The sequence below is a fragment of the Aptenodytes patagonicus genome, unplaced genomic scaffold (genome assembly GCF_965638725.1).
Source record: "Aptenodytes patagonicus unplaced genomic scaffold, bAptPat1.pri.cur scaffold_129, whole genome shotgun sequence".
NCBI lineage: Eukaryota > Metazoa > Chordata > Aves > Sphenisciformes > Spheniscidae > Aptenodytes > Aptenodytes patagonicus.
The window spans coordinates 94886-118274 of record NW_027472072.1 but is presented as its reverse complement, the minus strand read 5'-3'; the positions used below and the strand labels follow the sequence as shown (position 1 = coordinate 118274).

General features: G+C 56.0%; 2 protein-coding genes across 2 annotated transcripts; one reads left to right on the top strand and one right to left on the bottom strand.

Moving 5' to 3' along the window:
* Positions 1-96: 96 nt before the first annotated feature.
* Positions 97-1005, bottom strand: LOC143173578 (olfactory receptor 14C36-like). The gene has a single exon (XM_076363845.1). It carries the CDS (start codon positions 1003-1005, stop codon positions 97-99), a length of 909 nt encoding a protein of 302 aa, XP_076219960.1.
* A 3667-nt stretch (positions 1006-4672) lies between these two features.
* On the top strand, positions 4673-19823 carry LOC143173576 (maestro heat-like repeat-containing protein family member 7). The gene is made up of 5 exons (XM_076363844.1): positions 4673-4756; positions 5715-5852; positions 6287-6463; positions 6755-6910; positions 19770-19823. Exons 1-5 carry the CDS (start codon positions 4673-4675, stop codon positions 19821-19823), a joined length of 609 nt encoding a protein of 202 aa, XP_076219959.1.
* The last annotated feature ends 3566 nt before the right edge of the window (positions 19824-23389 follow it).

Sequence of the window (23389 nt, the reverse complement as noted above, 5' to 3'; positions counted from 1 at the left end):
TAAACCAAGAGAAAAACAAGGCACATATGAGCAAAAGAGCATCCGAGCTTTTCCTGAGGATGATGGACACCTTATTGATGCTGCAGTAGTCCGTGTTCACAGTTTGCGCAGGGCATCCTTGATCTCCTTGTTCCTCATGCTGTAGATGAGGGGGTTCACTGCTGGAGGCACCACCGAGTACAGAAACGACACCACCAGGTCCAGGGATGGGGAGGAGATGGAGGGGGGCTTCAGGTAGGCAAACATGGCAGTGCTGAGAAACAGGGAGACCACGGCCAGGTGAGGGAGGCACGTGGAAAAGGCTTTGTGCCGTCCCTGCTCCGAGGGGATCCTCAGCACGGCCCTGAAGATCTGCACATAGGACACCACAAGGAAAACAAAACACCCCAGATATAAACAGGCACTAACCACAAGAAGCCCAACCTCCCTGAGGTAGGAGTCTGAGCAGGAGAGCTTGAGGATCTGGGGGATTTCACAGAAGAACTGGTCCAGGGCATTGCCTCGGCAGAGTGGGAGTGAAAATGTATTGGCCGTGTGCAGCAGAGCATAGAGAAACCCACTGCCCCAGGCAGCTGCTGCCATGTGGGCACAAGCTCTGCTGCCCAGCAGGGTCCCGTAGTGCAGGGGTTTGCAGATGGCAACGTAGCGGTCGTAGGCCATGACGGTGAGAAGGAAATACTCAGCTGATATAAAAAAGACAAATAAAAAGAGCTGTGCAGCACACCCTGGGTAGGAGATGGCCCTGGTGTCCCAGAGGGAATTGGCCATGGCTTTGGGGAGAGTGGTGGAGATGGAGCCCAGGTCGAGGAGGGAGAGGCTGAGGAGGAAGAAGTACATGGGGGTGTGGAGGCGGTGGTCGCAGGCTACGGCGGTGATGATGAGGCCGTTGCCCAGGAGGGCAGCCAGGTAGATGCCCAGGAAGAGGCAGAAGGTCAAGAGCTGCAGCTCCCGCGTGTCTGTGAATGCCAGGAGGAGGAACTCAGTGATGGAGCTGCCGTTGGACATCTGCTGCTTCTGGGCATTCAAACTGCCAAAGGAGATAAACCAGAAAAATTCAGAGAAGCTTCTCTGAGCAAAACTTAATTCATTCATTGTGAAACACCCGAGGGTGCTTTTCTTGCCTGGGGGACTGTTCTGCAGCTCCGAGGCTTCAGCTCTGGTTTGTGCTGGCTGAGGGCGCGGTGCAGAGCAGTGCCCTCTACCCGTGGGCTCCTTCAGGGTCAGCCCTGCTTTACAGCAATGACACATGGAGGTAGCAACAGCCCAGATAATTTGGAGGGAGGGTTCCCGGGGAGGAGTTCCCTGGGCTGCACCAGAGCGGAGGGTAAAAAGCTCAGAAGGATGCTTTCTTCCACAGAGGAGGGGGGGAGATGACGTGCAGCAAATGTGTCTCGTTACACTGTGTTTTAGACTTCAGACACCCCCATCCCACTCGGGAGATGTTATTGGAAAGGGTGAAATCCCCCCGTTGCCCCTTTGCTCTCAGTGTAAACCTCCATCAGTGCTCACGTCCAGGAGGGCTGCTCTGTCCATCAGCCGGGTGCCCAGCTGCCCTGTGCTCGCACCGCTCTCAGCTGGAGGAGGACCACACACAGAGGTTGCTCTGAAGAAGAAACCGGACTGTACTGGGAGCAGAGGGGTCCTGTTCAACGTGGAGATTTAAAACCACCTCTCCTTGCCAGCAGAGCTATGCAGAGTGTGATGAAGAGGACAGGACAGGGATGCTGATTCGCATGGGCAGATCAGGTGCTCTCAGACATCACAGAGGTCCGACAGGAGAGCGATGCCCTTCTGGAGTGATGCTCACAGCCTCGCAGGACTCCCTGTCCAGCATAGTCAGGTGCCTTAAGGTGGTGTCTGCTAAGGGAAGCAGCGTCTCATTGCCCAACCACGGACTGCAGTGTCTCCAGCCTGGACAATTAAGAGAGGGCTTGGGCACCTTGGTCCCATGGAAACACCTCCAGGGCAGCGCCCTCCAGGGCAGCGTCAGAGCAGGCACTCAACACCCCCACCCCTTGCGCCACACCACCACTGTTCTGGCCAGGGACCCCAAGAGCAGGAAGAAGAGCAGCACAACCAGGTGGAGAAACAAAGAAAGACTCTGTGACTCTCCTCCTAAGGGAAGCAAGGAGAGGAGAGGTGGCCGGGCACTCGGCAAAGCCTTCTCCTTACCCAGCAGAGCGCAGCCCCTCCCAGTTAGCAAAATCCCAGGGCAGTCGCTCTCAGCCCCTTTGCTCTGCAGAGGCAAGTGGCCACGTGTCAGGAGAGATGCACCTCTGCCGTGCTAGAGCTCTGGCTGCAGAGGAGGCAACTCCTGCCCTGGACCACGCAGCCTTGAGGGCAGAGGCTCTGCTGGGTGGGAGACGAGACCAGGGCTCTGGCTCAGAGGAAGGCGTCTGCATTGGAGGGGATGACAGGCAGCTTTCCAAATTCTCCCTCCCGTGACTTTTCTGGTCGGAGCTGCGTAGAGCTCTCTGGCCATGTGTCTGCTGCCTGGAGCTATCCCTGCCGCGAACTGTTCCTCTGCCCTCAATTTTTCCCCTGTCTGGGATCACAGACCCCATCAGCAACTACTGTCGGCTCAGCTCTGACCTGAAGAAACCTCCCCGTTTCAGGCACTCTCTAGAGGTTCTCCCCGTTTGCAGGCAGTAAGGAGCAGGTCAGACAAACCCCGATGAGGGCAACAAAGGTGATGCTGGTGCTCTCCCTAGGTAGAGGAGTGGATGAAAGCAGTTTACTTGGCTCCTACCACACCCACTGATCCCTCAGTGTAGCGGCTCAGGACTCTCAGTCTCCCTCTCCAAACATAGCAGCGCCTTTTCCCTGAAAGAGCAGGAAACTGAAAGCGTAGACTCCGGAAAGCTCTTCACCTTTAAGGCATCCCCTGCCTTGATCTTCCTCTGGAAAAGTCCCCTCTGAAATGCCCTGGGCAGCTCTGGGTGCACACCCTGGCTTCACCCCTTCACGCTTGTCTAACATGAGCCCCTGGACTGGGAGTCCTCCCGACGGATCCTGTAGGCTACGATAGCTGTAGGAGACCCTGCCAGGAACCGCAGCTGCATTGCCCTGCACCAAGAGACTTACCGTGTCAAGGGCTGTAACGATTTCTTCCTTTGAGCTCTCCTCTGTCCTCCCACTCCAGACTGCTTTCAATCTCTCTCTGCCCTACTCCTTTCCTCTGAGCCCTGCCACGCTTTGCAGAGGAGTTGTTCCTTGGCAGAGCCGTCTCTCTGCAGTGCTGCCTGCTTACCCTGAGCTCCCTCCATCCCAGGAGCCTGTCTCAGCCCAGGAGGACAGGACCTGCCCAAGACGTCACTTTCTCTGCCCCCCACCCCACGCTGCGCTCCCGCCAGCTGTCCCTGGGGCTCTCCAGGGTCCCATGTGGAAAGAGACTGAAGTAATCACCGATGTGGCCTGTCTCACCTCTGCAGAGACATTTCTTCCCAGCACTGTCCTTTCTCCTCTCAGAGACACCGTGAGGTCTGACAATCACCCTGCCTTGTCCCGTCATTAGGCAGGGCACCTGGACACTGACAGGGAGGGATCTCCTTTACCCCTGCTGAGGGAGGGGAATCGGCTGAGTCAATGGAGGCATCTCGTCCTGGATGTGTAGTCCTGGGGCTGGAAGGGACCTCAGCTCCCTCCCATGCCTGCCACAAACCCACAGCAGGTGAGATTCCTCTTGCTTCCGCAACGGTGTCTGTTCAAAATAGGCACCTGCACTCCTTTTCCATGGTCCCATGGTCATTGGTGGAGATGGAGAGCAGGAGTTCACACACAAACACCTGGTGACACTGGAGGTGCCAGAGGTAGTCCACGAGAGTGGAGCAGGACTGAGAGAGTGGGAAACACCTGGGGGCATCACCCTGCAGCCTGGTGAGGATGCCAGCTGAAACGACGGCAGATGCCCACATGTAGGACATCACCGCCTGTCCCTCCTCACGCTCTTCAGGGCCGCCTAAGGAGGTGTTCAGCTGACCAAATGGAGTCATGTGCCCGAGGGAGAGTGAAGGCTTTCTCTTTCTCCCCTCCCTTAGCTGTATTTACTGGCTGTCCCTTGTCTGTAACAAGAGCTGTCTCACACGTCCCCACGCAGCCTAACCGAATTCAGGGCAGCCGCTCAGCTAATGGCCACATACAGGCCTGTAGTGCTGTGTGAGACGCCGAGGCTCCCCAGACAAACACAGCCCCGTACTAGCTACTCTGAGGAACATTAACTCTATCCCAGCCAAAACCAGCACACCAGGGTGCCCCTTCGCTGATGTCGGGGAGCGCTCCATGTCTTCCTGACTACAGCAGCCAGTCAAACACAGGCGGTACAGTCAGGGCAACAGGTTCCTTCTCCTGCTGCAGGCTGCACAGAGCAGGTACACAGGGCTGCTGGACTGGGGCCCCCAGGCGTCCCCGCCTCATTTTTCAGCCGCACCTTCTACTCCCCCTTTTCCCCTTCTATCCTGACGCTCTACTTTCCGAGCTTTTGGCTGGCACCAAATATCCCTTTATATTCTCACCAGTTTCACCCCAGGCCAACTAGGTTTCTCCTTTCACGGCCTGCCATCTCCAACAGCTTCTCACTTTCTAAAGCGGTGAGTTGCACCTCAAGCCAGGGTTGATGAAGACAAAAGTGAATGAGAGCTTCTGTAAGCAATGAGATGGCAGACACCATCAAAAAATGTCTATCGTCTCCACTGCGCACCTTAGAAACCTCGAGAAATCTCTAAAGGCACAAATAAGGAGCAGCTTAGAAGCTGTTCACGTCAGTCGGGCAGGTTTGGATCCCGGTGAGATCCATGTGTTTAGAGAAGACTTTTCTGAATGACTCCTCAAGTTCTCCGTCTCTCAGGCTGTGGGTGAGGGCCTTGATTAAAGATGTTAAGGCAGCACAGAGAGACTATTTCTTTCAGGCTTCCTATTCTGACAGTATCTGGTACGCGCTACACACTGTAAGAGTCCCATCGACAACTGTATCCCCAAGCAGGGATTGGAGGAGAGGAGCAGGCGTAAACATCTTCTGCTTCCTGCTGACCGAGCGCTCTGGGTCTGCAGCGCTGCCCTGGCCATGTGGGAGGTGATGATCTCTGTGCCTTGGGCTTTGTGGAGTGTCTTGACGGAGCTGCTCAGCGTGCTCCAGGACCAGCGGCTGCGCAAGGTGTTCAGCTGTGCCGCGGAGGACGCCTGCATCTATCCCTTGGCTGTGAGTGACCTTCAGGGCTGTGCCTGCCTCCCCAGGGAAACAGGCACGGCCCCCTCCCCTTCCGTCTGCCTCCAAATGGCCACCTCCTCCAGTACATATGGACACAGCCCCGGAGGGTCAGCAGGGACCTGCCCAGCACCAGCCAGACCCCGTGCCAGACACTTGGGGCCCCCCTGTGCTGTTTTGGCCCCGGTGAAAAAACACGAAGCCTGCCCCTGCCCGGGCAGCACCCTGCTTCCCCCCTGCCTGCATCCCCCTGCCTGCATCCCCCTGCCTGCATCCCCCTGCCCTGCTCTGCAGCCTGGAAACCCGGGGCAGGGGCAGAGAAAGCAGCAGAAGCCCGAGTCAGGCCAGTTGCTGGGCCTGGGGCAGAGGCACGGCCTCTGCGCAGGCTGAGGGGGCTTCAAGTCTGGGGAGAGGAGACACTTACCACCGCCCACGTGTCGTGCCCCCTTTGTGCCAGCGCGGTGGAGGGAGCCCTGCGGGCTCTGCTGGTCTCTCACTGCTGTCTTCGTTTTAGCTGCTGCTCTGCGCCGACGTTGGAACAGAGGAGTTTGCTGCCCTGTACAAAGCCCAGAGGTACCTGAGGCATCCAAGCCCGGTGATGCTCTCGCTGGTGCTGAGGGGCCTCATCACGCTTTCAGAGACACCCGAGACGGTGAGCAGGGTGTAGTCAAGCGGAGCCATGTTGTCAGCCGGGGCCTGGGGCAGGGGGTAATGTGGTGGCTTGGCCTTGGCTGGGAGGCAGGAGGCGGGGTGAGGGCTCCAATCACCCTCCCTGCTATGGAGGGGCCTGGTGGGTGCCTGGGGAGCCCTCCAGGCACAGAGGCTTGCCAATCCACCTGCCCCCTTCAGGCCGGTCGGTTTCAGGGGGTGGCTGAGCAGGGGACACTGCTCTCCTGCACTCCCTTCCCTTCCTCGGGCTCTCCCCGCATCCCCATCAGTGGCCACTGCCTGCCAGGAGGCTGCTGCAGTGACTCCTGGGCCACCTGCTGGGAAGCCGGGCGGGAGGCTGGTGCTCAGCAGCCGGCGCATTTTTGCCAGGGTGCTCGTTCCCTGCTTCACAATAAGGAAACTGTGTGTTTCGTACAGGCAAGAAAAATACCGGTCCTGCTGCCAGACATCATGGAGACCCTGCAGGATGCCAACGCTGATGTCAAGATGAAGGCCCTGGTACTCCTCAGGAACATGATGGGTCACATGAAGAGGGAGGAGGCCAGCGTCATCGCTCTGCAGCTGGCGGAGAAGCTCCTGCCCCTCTTTGATGATGTAAGGCTGCTGTGGGAGCCTGAGCCCTACAGATGGGCACCCTGCAAAGACAGCTGCCCTTCAGCCCAGCCCTGTGGGCAGCACTTGGGCAGGGCTCCCCTCCTCACTCCTCTTGCATGGCCTTTCAGGGCTTTGGGGCTCTTCAGCCGCAGCTGCAGATCTGGCCCACAGCCCCTGTGTTCAGGATCCGACCCCAGAGCAGCCCCCCTCACATCAGACACGCTGATGCCCTTGCTCACTGTGGGCAGGGAGCGGCTGTTGCTCAAGTCCCCCTGTCCTCCTCACCACCAGGTGTCCAGCCAGGTGCGGGAGCTCTCCATCAGCTTCTTCGAAGGCGTGATGAAGACTGTGGTGGGGAGAAACGTGAAAAAGATGAAGAAGAAAGTGCAGAGGGTCCTGCTCCCGCTCTTTCTCCACATGAACGACCAGATCGAGAGCGTGGCGAAGGTGAGTGACCAGCGACCCACTGGGGACGCCGGGAAGGGCGTGCCGACGCTGGCCTGGCATAAGGGGCGAGGGCTGCTGGACGTCAGAGTCTGGGAATGTGTGTCACCCCAGGGTCCCACTGCTCCCCTCCTTCCCTGCCCTGGGCCCACCGCTGCCTTCCTCCTTCCCCCCTGCTGCCTGCTGCCGAGGTGGATGGGGAGCGGGGGTCCCCTCCCAGCCCCGCTCTCCCCACTCAGCCCTCCTCCAGCACAGCCCAGAGGAAGGCTCCCTGCAGACCCAGCACGAGCAGGGCCGGGGAACCTGGCACAGGCATTTCCCAGACCTGCCCTGCCTGGTCCAGCAGGGCTCAGCAGCAGCCCCACGGCCACCGAGCACACGAGTCCCTACAGGCTTCCCAGCTGTCCCTGCAGGTGTGGGAGGCCAGGGCTTTGAGCCCCAATCCCTGTCCCCCAGGGCTGTGCCCCAGAGACCCCCAAATGTTTGGGCCAGGGCATGTCCCAGCTCCCTGAGGGCAGGATCGCTGCAGAAACAGAGCCCTGCTCACCCCAATGCCCTTGCACGGGGCCAGTGAACTTGGCCTCTGCAGAGGGGTGCAGCACTTACAAGGGGTGGAGAGCCAGCTTGTTCCCCAGCCTGGGGCAGGGAGAATGGTGGGAAGGGAGGTGCAGCTAGAAGGGGACTGGCCCTGCATCCCGGGATCAAAGCTCTGCTCACCCGGAGCCTGGGTGTGGAGGAGCTGGGGCAGCCCCGGCTGGGGAGCCCAGCGTCCTGCTGGGGGATGCTCCTGGGACGTGCTGCTGGCTCCATCCTGCCCCAGTGTCTCTGGGGCTCCAGCCCTCGCTGCCTACAGCTGTGGGCCCACACCTCCTTTGCCCTTCGGCCTGCCCACATCCCTGGCAGCAGCTCAGCAGCTCTTGAGGATCTCTGTTCTGTTGGCCGGCAGCAGGAGATACCTGAGGTGGTGGCTGCCCCGTGTCCCTGCCCTGGGCACTGAACCCAGTTCAGACTCTGTCCCCTGCTGCCTCTTCCCATAAGGGGCTGGGAACAGCTCGGAGCCTGGCCAAGAGGAGGAGGATGCCAGGGCTGCTTCCCTGGGCTGTGGTGCCATCTCCCAGCCTCTGCTTCTCTGCAGGCCTCTGGGAACACCCTCCTCGCCTGTGCAAAGTTCCTGGGATGGAGGAAGCTCAGCTACCTGGCCGAGACGCGTCAGACACACCTGATTGGAGAGTGCTTGGTGAGGACAACCCCCAAGCCCCACGGCCGGGCCCCACGTGCCCGTGGGGAGGGCTGTGCAGCTGTGCCTCGCCTGCCCTGCTCCAGCCTGGAGCCCAGAGCCTGGAGCTGCATCCTCCTTCCTTGCCCTCAAGCACGCAGCCCCCAAGGGCTCTTCTCCAGGCCCTTCTCCCCTCCCTGCCCCCAGGGTGCTGAACAAGACCCTGGCACATGTAAGCCCTGGCACTGGGACAGAGGGGTCGCAGCACCCCCAGGCCCCCTGTGCCTGCGGCTCGCTCTGAACCTCAGCCCCACAGGGCTCCTGCCTGGGAGGGAGGGAGGGAGGGAGGGAGGGCACCGGTAGGAGGGACTGGTCCGGATGGCTGGGGAGGGTCTGTATGAGCCACGTGCCCTTGTGCTCTCTCCAGCTACTGCACAACAGGAGCAGGGTGGAAGAATATCTGTGTCAGAGCCTGCCGTACCTGAAGGACGCTCAGGCCACCCTGCGAGTGGCGGCCATCAGGTTCATCGGTGAGCCACAGCCCCTGGGGTCCCTCTTCTGGCAGCCTGGCCCCGGTCCCCTCCACTGCACCGGCAGCAAGGGACAGCCCTGTGGCTGCCAGAGCCCCGGCTGCCCCGTGCAGGGCCCGCCACGCAGGTGGGCTCGCTGGGAGCCTTGCTCAGTCCCACCGCCCTCGCGTACTGTCCTTCCCTGGGGTCCGCCCTGCTGAGGGGGAGGAGGGGGTGCAGCCAGTCTGGCAGGGCCGGGGGCCGTGCTGCTGGGAGCGTGCTGGGGAGCAGGAGGTCTGACAGGAGCTCTGTGCCTAGGGCTTGCCGCGCGGCACCTGAGGAACCGAAGCTCGGAGAAGCTCTGGGATATCTGCAACGGTGAGTAGGGGCGGTGCTGTGCTGGCCGGGGCTGGCGGGGCAGGGGACAGAGCCGGGGCAGGGTGCTGCCCTGCCTGGCCCCGCGCCAGGGCAACGCTCCAGGGGCAGAGGAACGTGTCAGGGGCACATGGGGCATTCCTGAGCAGCAGCTTCCAGCTGGTCTGTTTGTCCCACCTGCTCCTCCTGGCCAGGGCAAGAGATGGGTGGGGCTGGCATGGGCTGGAGGGGACTCCTGGGGGTCTCTGCAGGCAGTGGGGGTTCACGTCCGCTTCGCTTCCTTTCGTTGCAGCCCTGCTGCCCTTGGGGAAGGACACGGAACTCTCGGTCAGCTCCCTGGCAGTTCAGACCCTCTTCATCCTGACAAGAGATGTGCCAACATCAGGATGGAGCCTGCGATCGCTGTGCTGCTGGCCCTGCCGAGCCTTTGAGAGATTACGTTCTCCTCTCAAAAACGGCCGTATTTGAATATCTTGTTTTTTAAATAAAGCTGGAACAAGCAGCCCCGTCCCATGGTGTCCTTCCCATGGGGACCACCCTGAGGGTGCTGAGCAGACAGCGTCCTTCCTGGCCTCTGCCGCTGCCTGCAGGACAGCACACCCGGACCCAGGGTGTCCTTGCAGCCAAGCCCCAGCTGCCCCGCTAGACCACAAAGCCCCGAGGGGAGGAGGGGAGAAGCTTTAGCCCAACCTGCCCCTCCTGAGACATCCCAGGGCACGAAAAGGCACCCGTGCTCTGCCAAGCTGGCGAGTCGTCACTTGTCCCGGCATCAAACTCCTCTCTTGTACTGGGAGCTGGGCTGGTTTGGGCTGGGATGGAGTTAATTTCCCTCATAGTAGCTGCTACGGGGCTCTGGGTTGGATTTGTGCTGGAAACGGTGTTGATAACACAGGGGTGTTTTTGTCCCTGCTGAGCAGTGCCTACACTGAGCCAAGACCCTTTCTGCTTCCCACCCCGCCCCACCAGCGAGCAGGCTGGGGGTGCACGAGAAGCTGGGAGGGGACACAGCCAGGACAGCTGCCCCCGGCTGACCCAAGGGATATTCCACACCATATGACGTCACGCTCAGCAATAAAACTGGGGGGGAGGTTGGCGGGGGGGCCGCTGGCCGGGCATCGGTCACTTGGTGGTGAGCAACGGTTTTCATTTGCATCACTTGTCTTTCCTGGGTTTTATTTCTCTCTCTTTGTCATCCTCCTTTTCATTATTATTATTATTATTATTATTATTATTATTATTATTATTACTATTATTATTATTATTACTTTAGTTCATGTCAATTATTAAACTTTTTATCTCGCGCGTTTTCTCTCTCTTACCCTTCCGATTCCCTGCCCCCATCCCGCCGGGGGGAGTGAGCGAGCGGCCGTGTGGTGCTCGGTTACCGGCCGGGGTTACACCACGACAGTCCTTTCTCCACCCCCTCTTCCGTGCCGATGTCATACCCACATCTTCAATGTCTACTACATTGCTTCCAAGACAATGTCGGAGGAGTTGGTGTTTTAACGAGTCTGTTCTCCTTTTGTTCTCAATGTTTTGGGAGTTAAGCTCATGGTACCATTGGGTTCCACTGGACCAGATGTTCTGGATTTCAAAGGTCTCCTCTTGGTGTCCAATGGCAGGGGAGATGGTCCATGAGCTCCCCTTCTCTCCTCAGGTTTCTTCATGTACGACAGGACTGATGGCATACGGCAGACTCTCTGGAAATGAATGTGGAGGGGTGAGGAGAGGCGAGGATGGGGACTCGCCACGTGCCCTGGGGTTGGAATGAATGGAGACTCAGAAGGTGCAACACCCTGAAAGGTGAAGTCCCCCCAAAGTAAAGCACTGGATTGAGGTATCCACAAAGGACTCTGCAGTGCCATGGGAGTCAGTGGGGACCCAGCAGGCACAGGAAGGGGAGACTGGAGAGATGCGGGAGCTGCCTGAGGAGGCCCAGGGCTCTTGTGCTGTCCTGGGGAGTGGGGCTGGTGGGAGCAGAGAAGAGGTCAAATGCAGTTGGGGTTGCGGATCACCAACAAGATGACTGCAGGAGATCCTGGGAGTGACTGGCCTCTGTTTCCTTGTGGCATTTTGGCAAGCATCATCCCTGGGGCTGGTGGGGAGGCTGAGACCCCTCTCTGCCCCCCAGGACCTGCTGTGCCCTTCAGAGGGGCCGGGGCTGTTGCCGCATGGCCAGAGCTCTGCAGCACCCTGCGATGAGCACTGCAGTGGGACCAGCCCAGACTGGGCTGCTCCGCTCGGCTGGGCTGGGCTGGGCTGGGCTGCTGTAGAGGGCAGGGGAGGTGGGGAGAGGTGGGGAGAGGCTGGGCTGGGCTGGAAAGAGCCCAGGAGAGGGAAACACCAGTGTTCCCAACGCTGTGAGAGTGTGCAGGGTGAGGGCACCCAGCAGGGTGCTCACGGTGCAGAGCCAGGCGTCGTGGTGAAGGAAGCAAGGCACCAAAGGTGCAGAAGAGAGGGGCCCGCTCTGTGCCATGTTCCCTGGACACCCCGGGGAAGCTGCCCTGGGAAAACTGTCCCAGATCAGTCCCGCACACCGGCCATTTCCATGTCTGGTGGTACACCCCAGCCCTGAGGAGGGACCTTTGCTGCTGCATGGTCACCTCTGTCCTCCTCTGGGGCTCTGTGATACCCAACTCCACTGCACTTATTAATAGAAAGGGAACCGGTTTCCTACTGACTCTTATGACACATGAGTCCCGGAGCTGTTGCCACTGCTGGTCTCTCAGCCAAGCCCTTTCCCAGACAACTCCAAAGAGATCAGGTGCTCATGGCCTTGTCCCTTGGATCTTTCCAACATTGAAAATCTCCATTGACTGAGATCCCACCAACGGGCCTGGGCCCTTGCTCCAGTGTTTCTCCCTGTACAATTTCTCAAAAACCCCAGCTCTCTCAGCCTCTGCTTCTCCATACTGTGCTCCAGGCCTCAGCCATCCTTCTGGCCTCTGCAGGACTCACTCTAGTCTGTGTAGGGTCTTCCTTGTGCTGGGAAGCCCCGTACTGGACGCAGCAGTCCTGATGCGGCCCTGTGGTGGGTTCACCTTGGCCAGCAGCCAGACAGCCACCCAGCTGCTCACTCACTCACGCCCCTGACTGAGCAGGACAAAGGGAGAAAATAAACCAGGAATCTCATGGGACAAGATAAAGTCAAGGAGATCAGTTACCAATTACTGTCACGGGCAAAGAGGTGTGGACTTGCCGAAGATCAATTTAATGTATTGCCAATTAAAAAAGATGTGGATTGTGAGAAACAATGACAAAACTATTATAGAATCATAGAATCATAGAATCATTGAGGTTGGAAAAGACCTCTAAGATCATCGAGTCCAACCGTCAACCCAACACCACCATGCCCACTATACCATGTCCCTAAGCACCTCATCTACACGTCTTTTAAATACTTCCAGGGATGGGGACTCCACCACTTCCCTGGGCAGCCTGTGCCAATGTTTCACCACTCTTTCAGTAAAGAAATTTTTCCTTACATCCAATCTAAACCTCCCCTGGCACAACTTGAGGCCATTTCCTCTCGTCCTATCACTTGTTACTTCGGAGAAAAGACCAACACCCACCTCGCTACAACCTCCTTTCAGGTAGTTGTAGAGAGCGATGAGGTCTCCCCTCAGCCTCCTTTTCTCCAGGCTGAACAGTCCCAGTTCCCTCAGCCGCTCCTCATAAGACTTGTTCTCCAGACCCCTCACCAGCCTCGTTGCCCTTCTCTGGATACGCTCCAGCACCTCGATGTCCTTCTTGTAGTGAGGGGCCCAAAACTGAACACAGTATTCGAGGTGCGGCCTCACCAGGGCCGAGTAGAGGGGCACGATCACTTCCCTACTCCTGCTGGCCACACTCTTTCTGACACAGGCCAGGATGCCATTGGCCTTCTTGGCCGCCTGGGCACACTGCCGGCTCATGTTCAGCCGGCTGTTGACCAGCACCCCCAGGTCCTTCTCTGCTGGGCAGCTTTCCAGCCACTCTTCCCCAAGCCTGTAGCGCTGCATGGGGTTGTTGTGGCCGAAGTGCAGGACCCGGCACTTGGCCTTGTTGAACCTCATACAGTTGGCCTGGGCCCATCGATCCAGCCTGTCCAGGTCCCTCTGCAGAGCTTCCCTACCCTCGAGCAGATCAACACTCCCGCCCAGCTTGGTGTCATCTGCAAACTTACTGAGGGTGCACTCAATCCCCTCATCCAGATCATCGATAAAGATATTAAACAAGACCGGCCCCAGTACTGAGCCCTGGGGAACACCGCTCGTGACCGGCCGCCAACTGGATGTAACTCCATTCACCACAACTCTCTGGGCCCGGCCGTCCAGCCAGTTTTTGACCCAGCGCAGAGTCCACCTGTCTAAGCCGTGAGCCGCCAGCTTCTCTAGGAGAATGCTGTGGGAGACAGTGTCAAAGGCCTTGCTGAAGTCCACAGCTTTTCCCTCATCCACTAGGCGGGTCACCTGGTCATAGAAGGAGATCAGGTTGGTCAAGCAGGACCTGCCTTTCATGAATCCATGCTGGCTAGGCCAGATCCCATGGTTGTCCCACTCATGCCTTGTGAGCGCCCTCAAGATGAGCCGCTCCATAATCTTCCCCGGCACCGAGGTCAGGCTGACAGGCCTGTAGTTCCCCGGATCCTCCTTCCAGCCCTTCTTGTGGATGGGCATCACATTGGCAAGCCTCCAGTCTTCCGGGACCTCCCCCGTTAACCAGGACTGCTGATAAATGATGGAGAGCGGCTTGGCGAGCACCTCCGCCAGCTCCCTCAGCACTCTCGGGTGGATCCCATCCGGCCCCATAGACTTGTGAGTGTCCAGGTGGCATAGCAGGTCATTGACTGCTTCCTCTTGGATTACGGGGGGTTCATCCTGCTCGCCGTCCCCGTCTTCCAGCTCGGGGGGCCGAGTACCCTGAGGATAACTGGTCTGCTGTTAAAGACTGAGGCAAAGAAGGCATTGAGTACCTCAGCCTTTTCCTCATCCTCGGTGACAATGTTCCCCCCTGCATCCAATAAAGGATGGAGATTCTCCTTGGCTCTCTTCTTGTCATTAATATATTTGTAAAAACTATTTTTGTTGTCTTTAACGACAGCGGCCAGATTGCGTTCTAGCTGGGCTTTTGCCTTTCTCATTTCTTCTCTGCACGACCTAACGAGATCCCTGTACTCTTCTTGAGTCGCCTGCCCCTTCTTCCACAAGCGGTGAACTCTCCTTTTTTTCCTGAGTCCCAGCAAGAGCTCCCCGTTCAGCCAGGCTGGTCGTCTTCCCCGCCCATTCTTCTTACGGCGTATGGGGACAGCCTGCTCCTGCGCCTTTAAGACTTCCTTCTTGAAGATCGTCCGGCCTTCCTGGACCCCTTTGCCCTTCAGGACCGTCTCCCACGGGACTCTCTCAACCAACATCCTGAACAGGCCAAAGTCCGCCCTCCGGAAGTCCATGGTTGTGGTTTTGCTGCCCCCCCTCCTTACTTCACCAAGAAGCGAGAATTCTATCATTTCATGGTCGCTAAGCCCAAGACGGCCTCCGACCACCACATCTCCCACCAGTCCTTCTCTGTTTGTAAGCAGCAGGTCGAGCGAGGCACCTCCACTAGTAGGCTCACTTACCAGCTGTGTCAGGAAGTTGTCTTCCACACACTCCAGGAACCTCCTAGACTGCTTCCTCTCTGCCGTGTTGTATTTCCAGCAGACGTCCGGAAAGTTGAAGTCCCCCACGAGAACAAGGGCTAGCGATTGAGAGACTTCTGCCAGCCGCTTATAGAACGCTTCATCCGCCCCTTCATCCTGGTTGGGTGGTCTATAACAGACTCCCAGCAGGATATCTGCCTCGTTGGCCTTCCCCCTCATCCTTACCCATAGACACTCAACCGTACCATCATCACAATCGTTGAGCTCTATACAATCAAAACACTCCCTAACATACAGGGCCACCCCACCGCCTCTCCTTCCTCGCCTGTCCCTTCTGAAGAGTCTATAGCCATCCATTGCAGCACTCCAGTCATGAGAGTCACCCCACCATGTTTCTGTGATGGCGACTAAGTCATATCTCTCCCGCTGCACATTGAGTTTCTCTAATCTTTCTTATCATTCCACCTGTCCTGATACAATGGCCATTTCTAAGGTCATCTCTGCAGGTGCAGACTCTCTAGACAAAGGCCCCTTCCATTATTCTCTCATTTTCTCCTACCCTTTTCTTTGTTCATTCAGATAACTCTCACCTACCCAGGTGCTGCTTTGAGCTTCAGGGAGTCAAAAGCTTGCCTGTCTTTCAGTTCTCTAATTGTCTCTTTAGCTAATTCTTTAATTATTTTCATATCTAACATTGTTGTGTGTAAAACATTTCTCCTGAGATTATCCCTTGTGGAAAGGCAAGCTCATTAGAGACAGCTTGTGCTTAGCGTATGGTTGAGGAGGGTGTTTTACTGTTTAGCAAACTTTATCATGCTTTGCTTGTCTTTGCTTGCAAATGGGAAAAATTGTTCTGTGGCCTGTGTGCAGCCAGTTCTCGAAGGAGAGCAGGAGGGAGCTGGTGCAACGGAGCTGTAACATTCAGCTCCAGAGTTCAGTGAAGTCTGATGTAAGGCAAACTGACGCAAGTCCCAGGGGGCCAATGAGAACAATGGTGGGGTTGGGGAGGTGAGGAGCGAGGTTGTCCATCCGGCGTCAGACCTCAAAGGACGGCTGTTCCTACCTGCCCAGGCCTCCTGAGGGGACACTCTGCATCGATATCAATTGGAGAATGCTTCTATCACCTCTTCTCTAAAATGAAAAGAAATAAAATATCAAATTTTAATTTAAAAAATATTTTTTATTAGGTGCCCTTTGAAATCTTCCTCTTTCACTACACAATGAAATGACTCCAATGAGCTGTACAATCCTGGAAGACCTGAAGAAAACTACAGGAAGGGAAAGAGCTCGTTAAGGCTCTCTGTCTTTTAATGAGACCCATGGAGTATTTGGTGCTGAGTCCTTGAAGCTCCCATGATGAGAGGAGATTGAAGAAACCTCTCAAGAAGTCAAAGTCAGAAGCAAAGGAGTACTGAAGTATGACTGGGTCCCCCTGAGGACCATTCCTGACAAAGCCTCCCCATGGACTCGTTAGAGCAGGTAATTGGAGGCTGTGATTGCAGGTAGGCAAAGGCACTGTGCAGGCAGCTGTGATGCTGAGAGAAGCCTTGGTTGTATTCAGAAAGCAGAAAGGCCAAGCCCTGACCCCCAGGCCCTGAGAAGGCCGACCCTGTCCCTCACGCGTGGCTCAGGGCTCTTCCTGGGGGCAGTGGGATGTGAGGGTGAGCAATGCCAGGTGTAGAAAAACTGTACAACCCCTCCCGGCCTCCCCAAGCAGGGGAAAGGAAGAAATGCAGTCCAGAGCCTCAAGAGAAAGTTCCTCCTTGTAGGCCTCGGTGGTAGAGGCAACTGCCGTAGCCAAGGGGACAAAGGCCTCGGTTTTGATGGGCCTTTCAGCCTTGCCAGAGGCCGAGGCCGTCTCTACTGCAGGCTGTCCTACACTGTCCCATGCCTGCACCTCTTTCCCTTCAGGCTGCCGACACCCTTCTTGCTTTCCCACCTACCTCTCACCCCAGTGTATCTATATCTTCACTGATGTCTCTCCAGCCATTGTTGGCTTTTTCTTGAAAGACAAACCATGGGCTGATCCAGACGCCCTCTGGGTGACCTCTTGCACCACAAGGCTACCCTCAGAGTGAGATTTCTTTTTCCTCACCTCCACTCTGAACCTTCCAAGCTGCAAATTGTAGAGGATTCCTTCTCTTCCCACTACCCAGAAAAGCTCCATTATCTTGGAAACCACCCTTCAAGTAGTTGCAGGTTACTACTATAGAGTCCTGAGCCTCTACTTCACCAGGCTAAAGAACCCCAGGTCCCTCAGCCTCTCCACAGAGGCCCCAAATCACATCCTGGCAGATGTCCATGGCAGAGGCCCTGGTTTTCTATTTCTTTTATCCAAGAAGAAATTCCTTTCCTTTCCTTTCCTTTCCTTTCCTTTCCTTTCCTTTCCTTTCCTTTCCTTTCCTTTCCTTTCCTTTCCTTTCCTTTCCTTTCCTTTCCTTTCCTTTCCTTTCCTTTCCTTTCCTTTCCTTTCCTTTCCTTTCCTTTCCTTTCCTTTCCTTTCCTTTCCTTTCCTTTCCTTTCCTTTCCTTGCCTTGCCTTGCCTTGCCTTGCCTTGCCTTGCCTTGCCTTGCCTTGCCTTGCCTTGCCTTGCCTTGCCTTGCCTTCCCTTCCCTTCCCTTCCCTTCCCTTCCCTTCCCTTCCCTTCCCTTCCCTTCCCTTCCCTTCCCTTCCCTTCCCTTCCCTTCCCTTCCCTTCCCTTCCCTTCTCCTGACTCGGCACCTTTGCAGCAAAGGCAGACAACGCCATCCTGGGCTGCAGGAGGAGGAGCACTGCCAGCAGCTGGGTGGAGGTGATCCTTCCTCTCTACTCAGCCCTGCTACAAGTGCTCTTGCTCACTTCCCTCAAGCTTTTCTACATTGCCACCTCACGCGCACTGCAGCCAAAGCTGCCCTCCGCATCTTCCACCAGTCCTGCCTTGTCTTCTGGTGAAAAACAAGTCCAGGAGAGCATCCCCCCATGTCGGGTCAGGGATTACCTTCTACCTTCCCTCTAACAGAGGCCTTTTAGCAGAGGTCCATGGTCTTCAAATTCCCCAGCGACTACCAGGTCCTAAAACGGTGTCCCTTCCTCCAGCTGTCTAAAGGAGACCTCACCCTCTTCCTAACCTTCCTCAGGCAGTTCAGGGATCCTGACCATAAGAGCATTGTCCATGGAGGAGTCAGTGATCCACAGAAGAGTAAACCTGAGTGGACCCGGGCCTGTGCTGCGCTGTGCTGGGCTCCACGTGCAGCTTGGTCTTCAGGCTGTGTTGTGCTGAGCATATCCCTGGGTCACAGGATCAGCTTGATGGCAACAGAGAAATCTGCAGGAAGCTCCCACCTGGGACTGGCCAGGAGGCCCACTGCACGTCCTCACGTTTGCCAAAAACTGCAGCAACAGATTTGCACGTGAACATCACGTCTCAGGGCAGTAGAAATGATGACCAGAGTTCTTTTCCCCTTTAGGAAACCTTGAAAGAGATCAGAGGAGCAGATTCCACAGATGGAAGCTGCACAACTCTCTGCACCACTGTCAAAGGCCCTGGCACCTGAAGGGACGTCAGATTGCCTACACGATCCTCTCTTTGTTCAGAGTGTTTCTCTAACAAATGGCATTGTAAGGAATGCCTAGCAGAGTCTGAGTGCCTTTCTTACTGGGGACATAACAAACCAGAACCTCCAGGTACAAAACAACCACCAAGTCACGTGTGCCTGCTGCTGGCTCTCAGGTTCTCAGCCAGAACTGAATGTCACGGTCACCAGCCCAGCCCTGTGCCTGCTGATGGCCAGTCACTCCAGGAGATTGGAGACAAAATGGCCTCACACTCGCCTTCACGGCCACGTGCCTCCTCCTGGCCTATGAGCTTCTCAGACACAATTGTTAACATCATCACATCCCGAGCCATCAGCCTTCTTGTGGCCTATCGGCCGACTCGACAGACGTAACCTCACCATGGTCTTCCAAGCCACGTGCCTGCTGCTGGCCTTTCAGCTTCTGGGACTGACACGGCCAAGCTGTGTGCCTGCCCCTGCCCCCTCAGTTACTCAGGAGGAAAGGAAGTGACAACCCATATCCAACGCCTCTTCCTGGAGAGGCCTCCCAGCTCATTAGGGAAACGGCTTCCCACAATCCACGTGCCAGGCAGGTGCCTTCTGCTGGCCTATCAAGGACGCTGGCAGATGTGAGCCTAACAGCAAATATCCCAGCCATGAGTCAAGGGCTGACCGAGCAGCTACCTCAGAAAGAAGTGACCTCCCCGTCCTTTACCAGCCATGTTCGTGCTGCTGGTCAATCAACTGCAGAGGCAGAAGGGGCATCACAGTCACCTTCACAGCCACGTGCCTCCGGCTGGCCCATGCAATTCTGAGGTACCGCTGACCTCATCATAGCATTCCCACCCCTCTCCTCCTTGAGGCCTGTGAGCTAGTCAGATTCCTCACAGTCCTCTTCCACTGCCTTGAGAATGCTCTGGGACCTCCTGAGCCCTGCTCTTCCCCCAAGGGTCCAAACAGCAGAAGTTCAGGTTTTGAGAGGGATTGAAACTGAGCAGTTGCATCACATTTTTTTTTTCCCTTCCTTGGTTTTGTTTATTTCTCTCTTTCTCTCTCTCATTGTTTTACTTTTCATTACAATTTATTTTTGTTGTTGTTATTATTTTTATTATTATTATCTTATTATTTCAAGTATGAAATTGTTCTTATCTCAATCCACGAGTTTTCTTACTTTTACTCTTCCACTTCTCTCCCCCCATCCCACTGGGGCGGGAAGGGTGAGCAAGCAGCTCTGTGGTGCTTCGTTGCTGAAGGTGTAAAGCGGGACAGGGACACTCCCAGAGCTTTCCCACGGGTGACACTGAAGACACCCATCCTCTAAGACAAGAATCTGGAGCTGCCTGGAGTGCACGGTGGTTCTCCAGGGTCATCACGTTCCTGAGGTTGTGTTGGGATGGAAGAGGTCGGCAAAGATGGGGACTGGGGCCTGAAGTCCAGGAGATGTGCAGACCTCCTCTGGGCACTCTCCTGTGCCTCCCCACCTGCCTAGAGCAGGAATTCCCACAGAGGGACACACTAGTGCAGGTGTGGCCACACCACGGCTCCCTGGAGGGGGATGAAAACTCAAGATGTCTGGGTGGCCATGCTCCTCCTAACACATCCCCCTGTGCAGCTGGCCTTGCTCATGGTGAGCATGCACCCCTGGCTCGTCTGGCGTCCTTCATAGTGCCCAGGCCCTTCTCCTCAGGGTCACTGCTCAGCTGGTCCGGTTCCCTGATACATGGGGTTGTTATTCCCTGCCGATGCAGGACTGGGCACTTCTCCTTGGAAAACTTCAGGAGTTTTTGTTGGCAGAATCCCAGAGTTTCTCAAGGTCCCCCTGCACTGAAGATCCATTTTGTCACCTCTTCTTGTTTGCATGCAGACGGCTCACCGTGGTTGTGGTGAGCCATCACCACAAGATAACCGCATGAGAAGTTGCAGGGCACTGCAGGTAATTGCAGGATTTACTGGTTCTGTACTGACCAACATAGGAACCAGCACGACGACCCTCTTAGAAACACTTCATGAGGGCACAAAGCAAGCAAAGCCAGGGCCAATGGGGCAAGAGCAGAGCTGGGCTGTTTGTCGAGGAATGTATGAGGATGATTAAAGAGAAGAATTTGGGAGGGGGAAAGAGGGAAAAGGAAAAGCAAAAGTTCAGCTCAGGATATGATGAGGCGGGTCTGGGGTAACCTGCCCGTCCGCCTTGAGTCAGTGAGTTGAGTGGGACAAAAAAGCCACACCTGAGTGGGTCACACTTATGTCTGCTTACTTCTGTGGTCCTGGGGAACCTGAGTGCTCTCCCTGTCCTCATCAAGGGAAGACCCATGGTGGAAGGAAATGCACACTCACTCATGCTGGAAGGGACCTCGGGAGGTCTCTAGGCCAAGCCAAATCACAGTCTGTGGAGAAAGGGAAATGAGGGTTGGGCTGTTTGCATGCCAGGCTGTGTTCGTGTGAGATGTATACCTGTATAGACACACAGACAGGACAGGTCCCTCCCGGAGCTGGTCTTAGACCCTCCACCTCTCTAGGAGCTGGCCTCAAGATTCCCTCATCCCTCCAGGGCCCCCATGCACAGACAAGCACACACACACACACAAATGGCTCTCTCCAGCACCGAGTCATAGACCATTGAGGCTGGAAGGCAGCCAGCTCCCCCCTTCTCTGTGCTTCCTCTTCATGCTTGACCTTAGTCAGGAGCTCCTTTCTCAGCCATGCCAGCCTCCTGCCGCCTTGGCGTGACTTCCTGCATGTTGGGGTGGAGCATTCTGGATCATGGAGAGGTGATCCTTGACCATCAAAGAGCCTTCTGCAGAATCCGCCTGGCCACAGGCATCCCCTGCTCCAAGGTTATCAAAACTTCCCTCCCTAACTCTTAGGCCAATCAGTCTTTATACTATGAAAACGTATTCACTTTCTGAAGATGGAGATATAGCTCACGTTGTATACTGATTTATCACGCTTGAGTAAGCAAACTAAAGGACACCAGCTCATCACAAGGACCAGAAGAACAGCCCTGCCCTGGAAATAAGGGCTTTGCTTCTCGGAACCTTAGAGCTGTCCGTGAAGGCTGAAAGAGACCCCTGGACAACCAAGATAACGCCAGTACCCCAGTCCCTCTAACACACCTTTGAAACTCTCCCAGTCTCTAGCAGCCCAGATAAGTAACTATCAATAGACCAGCTCCAGGGACGCCTGGATCAACAGACAAGCAGCGAGAATGCTGATGGCTGATGAGGCTGCAGAAAAATAGTTGCTTTGTGAAGTGTTACTATGATGGTCATCAGTACTGTGTGTGTGTTAATTAGTGATTGGTCAAATCACGTTGTACCTCAATGCTTGACCGGTATAAGAACCCTGTGTAAAACCACATTTGAGGTACCCCAATTTCGCTCAGACACCTCATGCGCATGAATAAATGCTTACCCGTGTAATTCCGTGCTTTGTGCCTGAGTTTCTCTCCTCGGACAGCACGGGCCAGTTGCACATTTTCCTAACACAAGTGATTCATGGCCACTGCACTGTGGCAAGGTCTCTCCCTTCTCCATGCAGGAGGTGTAGGGCAGTCCAGGAAGACAAGGCACATCACACCGGGGTCTCCGCTCATGTGCCTGCCCTCTCAAACTGCTGTTTTATCTCTTCCCCAAACTTTACTCACCCCCTTGATTAGACGGTCAGGGAACAGACAAACAATTTTCACAGGGGGCCTCTCAGCAGCACCTTGTTGTTCATGGAGATCACCTTCACCTTTGCCAAGGGCCCTCAGGGGCAGCAGAGACACCACTGAGAAAAACCTTGTTTCTTGCCAGGGCTGCGGTTCCCAGCCCTGTTTCCCTCTGGCCTTGGGGACAGCAGGATTTGCTCACACTCGGCACTCAATTTCAGCTTGAGCTTCTCTGCTGTGAAGCAAAGCCTTTGCACACAGAAGGATGTCGACGCTCGGTACCAGGTTTCCTTTAAGGCGAGTCAGAGCTTGGCCTGGAGCTACACCTGAGGTGCCACAGCCCAGATGGGCACCCATGCCCTCAGCCAGGGCAGCAGACAAGTGGAGCGAGAGCCTGTGCTTTTTGACATCGAGAGAGTAACAGCCACAGCGCGGCTGGACAAGGCACACAGCGTGGAGTGCTGCACTGGATGGGTATCGGCTCTTCAGGAGGGACAGGCTGGAAGGATCAGGAGTGGGGTTCCCTGAAAGTGAAGGCTTTAACGGGATGTATGGAGCTCCTCTGTGGGGCGGGTGAAGAGTTTGGTGTTCCCTTGTGAGGGAGGGTCCGAGGAGAGGCCAGTAAAAGTGGCCTCTCATGGTGGGAGATAAGGAACCCGCAGTCAGGGTGAGGAAGCGGGTACAGTCTTTTTGAAGGATCCCAAGGAAGCCTCTGGCTGTAGAAGCCTGGGTCTCCCTGGGGCCTGCAATGACCCTGGCAATTTCTGAAAGGGGAACACAGCAGCATGCACAGTCCAGGCGGTTCCTGGAGTGTCTTGGCACAACGTCTTAGCACAGCGGCCAGATGGGCCAACCAAAATAATGCCAACCTGGATGTGATACTTGCAAGGAAGGAAGAGCTGGTCAGAGGTGTGAGGATTGGCTGTCGTGGCCCTGAAATAGTGGGGTCCCATCACCCGAGGGGAGTGAGGAAGCCAAAAGGAAGAGTGGAGACGTTGGACCTCAGAGGAGCAGACTTGTGCCTCTTCTGGGGAGTTTCAGTGGGGATCCAATAGTCAGCACCACTGAAGGGCAGCAGAGCTCAGTACAGCTGGTCTCCAAGGACAGCATCCTCCAAGCAGAAGATTTATCTCTATCAAAAATCAGTTTGGAACCTGAAAGCGAATTCCAGGCAATCATAACGAGCTTTTCCTCCTTCAGGAACACTTCCAGAAGAAAACAAAGATGCTGATTGGACACTGCTGGATTTAGGAAGAGTAGGTAAAGACAGACCTGAGATCCTCCATGTCCTTTTTGCCTCAGACTTCACCAGCAAGGTCTCCCAGGCCTTTGTGCCTCAAGGCAGGACTCTGGAGGAGAACAGCCAACGGAGGACAGGAATGATATCAGGGGCTACTTGAGCAAACTCCACCATTACCAGGACATGGGAATGGACGGGTCACATCCAGGGGTGCTGAGAAAGTAAGACAATGTCACAGTGAGGCCACTCTCTGTCATCTTTGAAAGGTCATGGAGACTGGCGGGACTCCCTGACAGCTGGCAAAAAGTAGATGCTGCACGCATCTTTCAGAAAGGTCCAGGGA